Consider the following 8692-nt stretch of genomic DNA (forward strand, 5'->3'; position numbering starts at 1 on the left):
ACCCTCTATGGCTATTAAGAAAGGACATGTCATGCTGTTCCTTCTAATTCCAGGGAAACATAAAGTCAAAAACCCTGATGTTTATTTGGAGCCTTTGATTGATGAGCTAGAGATACTTTGGAGAGGTATCGAGGTGCATGATGTGAGCAGGCCTCCCTCGTCACGAGACTTCAACTGCAAAGCAGTCTTGATGTGGATGATGCATGACTTCCCAGGCTATGGCGAGTGTTCAGGTAAGCATTGCATTTTTTAATTATGAATAGGCAAAGGACGTGGCACCCTAAACCCACCTTCCACTCTTAATTGCATCTATTGTTTCAGGTCTCACTACATCGGGTTACCATGCATGTCCTGTTTGTGGTCCTTCGCTAGTTGCCTCACGGGCAGACGCATTGAATAAGGTCATCTATGAGAATCACCATCGATTTCTCCCACCTAATCATCCTAGATATGTTGCCCCTTGGAATGAAGTCCTCCCACAATCACTCACCGCGGGAGATTGGATGAGAATTTGGGACGGTTCCACGACTCCTCCACCACTTGGCATGAGCCGGTAAGGATTTGTAACTATTGGCTGGAAGTAAAGATTGGCTATATTGGTTGAAAGTGAAGATTGCATGCTAACACTTTATTTTGTTTATATACTCCATATTTTATCGTTTACCATATTGGTCCCACCTCAAGATCAATCACCTGCTCGATCCCATGCATATCTTCAAGAATGTGGCATCTACCATTTGGGAGCATTTGAATGGGACACGAGATTCGGCAGGCATAAGGGAGGATCTACGTACCACAGGGAGGATGCGTGAAGCTTGGTCTCAAGAGAGACCAAATGGGCGTGTTTTTTTACCTCGTGCACCGTGGATGTTATCAAAGCTAGAGATGGTGACGGTGAAGCACGCTATTACTACAATTCGTACTCCCACTGGATGCATGAGGTGTTTGAAGGGAGCCTTTACAAAGAGCAAGAAAAGAGGTGTAGAGCAATTATATGGCTTGAAATCTCATGATTGGCACAAGATGCTCCAAGTAAGTATTTTATATGCATAATATCTTTTTTCTTTCAAATTTGTGAGTGAATAGCTATAAGCAACTAATCAACCACCTCCTCGCGGGTTCAGTTCACACTACCTACTAGCATTTCACGTAGTGCATCAAAGGATGTGAAAGATTGTATTTACAAGATGGGCGAGCTTGTGAGGTATGTGAGCTCAAAGGAAATAGATCCCACCACGCTTTAGAATGCTCGAGTTATGTCAGTGGAGGTGGTTTGTTTAGTGGAGGAGACATTTCCACGTTCTATTCTCACAAGCCAACTACATCTCATAGTACATTTGGTGGATGAGATTGCTATATGCGGAACTATACATGCATGATGGTTGTTCTTCCTCGAGCGCTTCATGAAGACGTTGAAGGGATTCGTGAGACAAAATGCAAGACTCGAAGGTAGCATGGCCGAGGGTTGGTTGGTACAAGAGTCACTTGTATATATTTCTGAGTTTCTTGTTGATGTGGATAGCTCTCTCCCACGACTATGGAGAGATGATGAAGACCTAAGGATGACCTCTATTGTGCCTCAAGGAAAAGGATGCAACAAAGTAATAGACACAGAGTTGCGTAATAGTATCAACCTCTTTTGCGTGCTTAATAGTGATGTGATGAAAAGATGGGTGACAAGATACGAGGATGCAAAGGCAAGAAGACAAGAAGAAAGGGCCCTCTTTCGTACACACCACGGATCTCCTGTGCCATACCCTCAGCGTCTAAGAGCGCTTCCAAAGGAAATTCATGTGGATTGGCTACTTGATGAAATGGAGAAAGCAGAGAAAGACGAGGGGATGCATATCACAATGGAAGAATGGGAGTATGCTAGGGGATGCATGAGCAAGGTCGGTATATAGAATGTTATGCATAAGTTAGGAGGTTTTTATAATTTAGATTGCTTATTTAATTGATTTTTTCTTGGTGTAGTGCACTATGTTCAATGCTATATGGTGTGAGGGCAAGCATTTTCGAACACAACGGATTGATGATAAGAGAAACACACAAGATTGCGGCGTCATTGCTAGCTTTGAGGGAGCCAATGGAGCCATGGATGATTATTGTGGCATAATCCAAGATATCATTATGCTTGACTTTCGACGCTTCTTTGTGTATGTTTTGGATGTAAAGTGGTTTAAGGATGTGGTGGAAAGAGGCCCTAATGCAACAATCAAACGCCATGCAAGTGGCTTTGTAACTATTGACTCCACAAAGTTTTGGCAAAGTAGGAAGGACACACTAGTACTACTGCAACAATGTGAACAGGTACTGTGCACACACATAAAAATACTCGCTTTTAAATATTTGATGCAAGAAAAGTAACATGATTGTATTTGTGTTTGAATTAGGTTGTCTATTAACCAATGGTGGATAATAATAGGTGGTGGCATGTCATACCTATTATGCCATGTTCCAAAGTGATGTATAGTACATTTACTAATATGGAGCGTATGGAGGATGATCATGGCCATGGACGTGATGATGACCGTGATACAAGAGAGGAGGATGATCATGAGATAGGAGATATAGATATTGAGGCCGGCATTACCCGTTAGGACGAGCCTACCATTGGAGATCTTGATTCCGATGAGCACATGAGTGGCACAAGTAGTAGTGGGTTGAATGTATTTGTAGATCTAAACACTTGTTTGGATTTTGAAGTAGATAGTTTGGCAAGGGTTGATCTCATTGAGGATGAGATTGAACCGTAGCCCCACAATTGATATTGGCAAAACTATTTTACATATTGTTTCATTCTCCTCATTTCCCTTAATTCTTGTATATGTGGGCTTGCAAAAAATTATGTGCTTTGGTAATCATGGGCAATGTTTGGAAAGCAATGATGTACACCAAAATCTCACTTTCTGTATTCTCTGGAGCGCATCTATTTACGCATCTGATTCTCAGTGTAAACGCGCAAATAAACGCGCAAATACACGCGCTAATAAACGGGATGTTAGATGGGCCCGTATTTTCTCAGATTTAATGTGCAAATAAACGCGGTGATTTATGCGTAAATAGACGAGCGTTTAGCCGTGCCTATAGACGCGCCCGTAATTTCTCTACTAGAGCAACGCCTATAGACGCGCCCGCTATTTTGCGCATCTACCAAGCGCGTCTATAGTTGCTTTGTGTTGTTGTGATACAAGCTATGCATGTAAGGGAATTGCCAGGAGTATGTAATTAAGAAAAAAGCCATTCGTGGGTGGACTCTTGTATTCAGCTTGCAGAGCCAATCGATTTATGAAGGTATAGGAACGGTTGGTAGGGCAATGGTTTGTGCTCGGGTTCTTTGTTAGCTTTAATGAACTATGATCGTGAAGCCATTCGAGGAGCTGGGATCTTGTTTTATGGGATCAAAGAAAAGACTAAGGTTGTAGATTGTTGAGCTGACTATCTTGAAGAGAGTGATCGAAAATATTACTGCATCATCTTGGATGACACCGATGGTTTTGGGTCAGCATGCGCGTTATGAAACTAAGTAACAGGAGACAAGTTTGGCATGTGTTGATCACGTGGAGATACCAGGGGGATTTCGATTTCCTTTTTCCCTCTGTTTTATTTTTTGGTTAAAGTTCTAAAGCTTCGATGTGTGTGAGCTGGATTGGGAAAAGGGTTTGAGTCAACTTAGATTGCAAGAGTTTCCCTAGTATAGGGAAAAGCGGATTTGGTTATAGTGTGATATATGCTTTGTGAGCTGTAAAGTTGGAAGTTGGACTTTCGATTTGTAATTACAGTTTCAAGCGGTGTTTTATTTATTATTGAAAAAAAAAAAACACCCATTGACCTGAATGGAAGTAGAAGAAGAAGCTTCTAGGATGGATCCCATAGAGTCGAGAGTCCGGCCGACCCCGCAGGTGTCGCGCTTAGCAGGTCATACATTGTCTGGTAGAATTCCAATGTTAGAGGATGCCTTGCAATAGATTTTAGCGCAGCAATTACAAAAAAATGTGGGGCAGTGTGAACTCAGGAAAATGGTGCATAGTATGTCTGCTAGACCATCTCGTGAGGAGAAAGGTAAATCTCCAATGGAACCGGAGTCCAGTGTTCGTACAGATGAGCCTAGGAGGGCTAAGGTGCCTAATATTAATTGCCAATTATAGGCCATAAAAGTATTTTGGTCAGATGTCTAACCATAGTTCTGATATCATTGATCTCAAGGAGAGAGTCATTCAACAATGCCATGATAGCCCATGTGCAGGACATCCAGGAGTCGAGAAGACATATGATCTCGTAAATCAAGATTTCTTTTGGCGAAAGATGAAAAAGCATATTCATAAATATGTGACATGTTGTTTTTCATATCAAGTAAGTAAGGCAGAATGGGTGAAGCCACCTGGACTTTTACAACCCTTGGAGATACCACTAGGTAAGTGGGAGAGCATTTCCATGGACTTTATTGTAGGACTGCCTATGACACAAGGTGGATGTAATTCTATCCTTGTGGTGGTTGATCGTCTTACCAAGATGGGTCACTTCATTCCAACTAGAGAGTCTGTTAGTGCCCCGCAAGTGGCAGATTTGTTTATTAGACATATATTTCGTTTGCATGGATTACTCAAATCCATAGTATCAGACAGAGATGTTAAATTTACCGATCATTTTTAGACTATAGTATATGAAACACTAAGGACTGAGTTGGGAATGAGTAGTGGGGAACATCCAGAAATGGATGGTCAGACAGAAAGAATCAACCACATTTTAGAGGATATGCTTAGAGCATATGTGTCATTGAGGCAACATACATGGGACAAGTGGTTGCCATTGTTAGAGTTTGCCTACAATGATAGAAAACATTCCTCTACAGGGTTCAGTCTGTTTGAGCTGAACTATGATTATAGGCCAGCGAATCCAACTATAGTTGGAGTATCTCAGAAAGTGCCTAGTGCCACAAACTTTGTGGTTCAGATGTGGGAGATGCTAGCACTTGCGAGAGCTAACATCCACCAAGCTATGGATAGAGCTAAGGCGTATGAAGATGAAAATCGATCCACTAGAGAATTTAAGGAAGGAGAAAAAGTTTTTCTCAGAGTTCCTTCGCAGTCTAAGTCTTTGACTACAGGAGAGTGTGCTAAGTTATCACCTCGATATTGTGGGCCATGGTTAATTCTAAAAAGAATACACAAGGTAGCCTATAAATTAGAATTGCCACAGGGTTGTAAGGTGCACCCAGTGTTTCATGTTTCTCGTTTAAAGAAATTTTTGAATGTAGGTGACTCACTGATTGAGGGTGTTGTTTTGTTTCAGGAGATAGAGGATAATGCAAGACGCAAACCAATAGGAATCCTGAACCGAGGAATAATGCAAGTGCGCAATCGAAAGATACCCACGGTGTTGGTTGCATAGCATGGTCTACCTCTATCAGAAGCTACCTGGGTAAACTAGTTACGGAGAGTGTTTCCAAACTTTATCATCGAGGATGCTGATGCTGAAGAGGAAAGGAATGTTACGCTCAAGTCGAGGTAACATGACCTCGAAAGGGTCAGTCGACATTTTCCTTTAAAGGATCAATGTTTGTATTATAAAAGGAATAAAGGTCAAGGTCGTTGGTGTGGGTGACATGGCACTAGACTAGGGGCAAATGTTTCGTAGATATCCCAAGAGAGCCGTAAATAATGCATTAAGAAAGGACCCTAAATTTAAGACATGTGGTATACTAGATCCATCTAGGGAGTTTGGGGCTCGTTGGAATTAAGCAAGAAAAAGCTTTTACGAAAAATGAATCCATCTAGATTTTTAGGAGATAAGCTTGCAACCAACAAGGTTGGCTGGGAGGATAAACCAAGTGCCTGTGCCCGTGATTCAACGTAAAACTAGAAGCAACGAGATTGGAATGTATCATATATGGCAACAAAAGTTTTACTAGATCCCAAACAAACTACTAGAGCCCCACCCTTGTGCATAAAGAAGAAACGCACGACGTTAAGGGATAAGGAAAACGTAACATTGCCTTTTACGTTGCGGCATGGAGAAAAGGAATAGAATCTAGCACGTTCCCTTTATGCTTCGAGGGTATAATAACAAGACAATGACAGTTAACTTTATGTAACGTATAAGAAGCTGGTGATAGTTCCTGATCGGTAGGTTCGTAAAGAATCGAAAAGAACACCACCTTTCTACGTAATTTGGCGACACAACCAAGCATCAAGGTAGATCTGAGGTTAGCGTATAGCATATCATAATGCATTAACGAATCCATCATCTTGTTAGTGACTCGTGTCATACTTTATAGTCTGTAACTTTGTTCGTGATGTAATCGTGTATATATTCTTCGTGATGGATAAATCATGATAGGCACTGTTAGCATCAAATAGCAATAGCAATGGGCGTTCAGTGGAGCGACATCTTGTACCCCGACAATCCCAAGAGGCGAGAGGCGGTGAACGCCCTGGCGCAACGGATTCGGAACACCGTGGTCGAGTTCTACGGCGAAGTGCGCACCCTGGCTGGTATTCTGCACCGGAAGGTGTCGAGCAAATACCAAGACATACCGGCATTCAATTACCAGCTGACCTTTGAGCAGAACCTCAACATGATTTCCAAGACTCTCGAACAGGTATTGATCAAGTAATTAGGTTTCATAATTGTAACGCACGTAGCTGGTGAGTAAATGTCATTTCTGTTTGACACTCGATAGATATATAATAATGATTCGAATAAGTTATATATACAGTGGAAGTCGGTAGTGGAGGAGCTGGAGAAAGATTCGAGCATACCCCAGGCAATACACGATGCAGTGGCGAAGTTGAGGAGGTTGCAGTCCCACGAGAGGTTCCCTGATGTCGTGAAGGACATCACGGGCCTAAGCGAGTTCCAGCAATCTGGTGCCGGCGCTGCTGTTGGATTCGCAGCTGGCTCCATAGTGACTGTCTGGACCACCGTCTACTTCACTGCGTGCTTCGCCTCGGTCATCGCAGCCGTCTCCGTTGCTGGCCTATTGGGCGTTGTCGTCGGATTGGCTATCGGTGCGTTGATCAACGTAGTCATTGCCGCTATCCAAGGATATGAGGAGCGCGAGGAGCTTGAGAGACTTCAAGCTCAGTATTCCGTCCTCGCCCCCAAGCTTGAAAAGGCGACCGAAGAGCTCAAGAGGGAGATTGAGGACATCGTCTCCGCTATTAGTACTCTCGCAAATTAGGGAAGAAAGAAAGAGTATAACATAATAAATAATAAAGAGTATAACATAATAATTAGGGTTGTTCTCTTCATTTTATTTTCCTCAGCTTGTTTTAGTTAGGTTGTTGGACTAATGTAATTGGCTTCCACCAAATTTTCCCTGTTAGAAGTAACCTGGACGTCAACACTTGAGTAATAGGCATCATTGGATGCACTAGTGATAATGTAAGGATGACCACATAATAATGTATTTTTGTTTATTACCACTCAATTGTGGCAAAAGAGTAGGCCTCAAATTTGAAGGGTAGCCTAAACTTTCATTTTGAAGGGTATATTTAGAAGTTTTCCTCCTAGTTATTAAGCTATTTTTAATCATTTTTGAAGGGTAATACAAGAGTTTTTTCTCAACAATATGGCACTTCTTTTTTAAGGTATTTCTTGCCCTTTTGGGGAAGGTCAAAATCTTGTTTGAAGGGTGTTGTAGCCATCCAAGTTTAGCGACTTCAAAAGAGTGTTCTTGAAGGTTCATTTCTCTAACCCCCTTTCAAGGGCGTTGTAAGAATCAAAATAAGGGACTACAAAAAAGTGTCAAAGTTCATACATTTGTCTTTCATAATATGAGGAAGTTAGTGGGTGGTTGCTAGCTAAGGGTGTCCACCTTTTGTTCACTGCTCAAAATTTTTAGAGCGGAAAAATATCCTAGTTTGCTCACTAAATGGGTAATCTCATCTAGTTCTCCAAGGATTCACTCTTTCAATTCTTCTAACACAACATCATACATGTTAAAGCAGATAAGAACAAGCTTTATGCATAAGCTTATGCATAATCTCATGCATAAGAGCAAGATTGTATGCACAAAAAGATAAAAATAAATCTACATATCTTATATGCTCATGCCCCTGGCATGGCAAAATAGAAAAAAGAATTAAAAACAAACTAAGGAAAGCCATAAGGGCTTACTTGGTGATTGCAAAAGGGGCGTGGAAGAGACCTACATAGCAAAGACACATGGCAAGCAAGAGCAAGTTAGACATAAGAGCAAAACCAAATAAAAGACTATGCATAAAGCTTGAAGGTTATGCATATAGCTTATGCAAAGAGCTCATGCACAAAGCCCATGCATAAGAGCTCATGCACAAAGCTCTTATGCATAACCACATGGACAAGCACATGCATAAGGCCAACATTTCTTCAATGTCACAAACAGGTGCATCTACTCAGGTGTCTATGGATGCTATTACAAAGCACATCTATTATGGTATCTATGAGAACTGTCACAGAGCACATCTCTAAGGGTGTCTATGTGTGCGTAAATCAGCCACACTCACAGATGTGACCATAGATGTGCTCTGGCATCACATGCCGTGCTCCACACGTATGTGAGTCAACCAAAAGCACAAAAAGGAAACCATGCCACACCACAAAAAGACAACTACTTTTCGCAAAAAACAACACCCGACACATCCAAGACCTTGGAAGGAAAGTCAAGAAGTAGGAGAGAAAGCACTCACCTTGGAGAGAGGTATGCCTT

At 41.8% G+C, this 8692-nt stretch overlaps 1 protein-coding gene across 2 annotated transcripts; it reads left to right on the forward strand.

The window, feature by feature from the left end:
- The first annotated feature begins 6135 nt into the window (after positions 1-6135).
- Positions 6136-7457, forward strand: LOC147888942 (uncharacterized). Of its 2 annotated transcripts, none has more exons than XM_087392841.1 (3): positions 6136-6194; positions 6340-6601; positions 6719-7457. In XM_087392841.1, the coding sequence occupies exons 2-3, from the start codon at positions 6368-6370 to the stop codon at positions 7181-7183; spliced, it is 699 nt and encodes a 232-aa protein (XP_087248967.1). In that variant the 5' UTR covers positions 6136-6194; positions 6340-6367; the 3' UTR covers positions 7184-7457. The 2 variants fall into 2 exon arrangements, with proteins under 2 accessions (XP_087248967.1, XP_087248968.1); XM_087392842.1 differs by having other exon boundaries at positions 6138-6194; positions 6360-6601.
- Positions 7458-8692: the final 1235 nt, after the last annotated feature.

This window comes from Dipteris shenzhenensis, chromosome 21 (assembly GCF_047967505.1).
Source record: "Dipteris shenzhenensis isolate YYH24624 ecotype China chromosome 21, Dip_SZ_1.0, whole genome shotgun sequence".
NCBI lineage: Eukaryota > Viridiplantae > Streptophyta > Polypodiopsida > Gleicheniales > Dipteridaceae > Dipteris > Dipteris shenzhenensis.

What these genes read in the sequence shown, in the direction of transcription:
- LOC147888942 (XM_087392841.1), top strand. Translation starts at nt 6,368, where the DNA reads ATGGGCGTTCAGTGGAGCGACATCTTGTACCCCGACAATCCCAAGAGG. An exon ending in TTTCCAAGACTCTCGAACAG is followed by an intron (nt 6,602 to 6,718) that starts GTATTGATCAAG and finishes TTATATATACAG; the next exon opens with TGGAAGTCGGTAGTGGAGGA.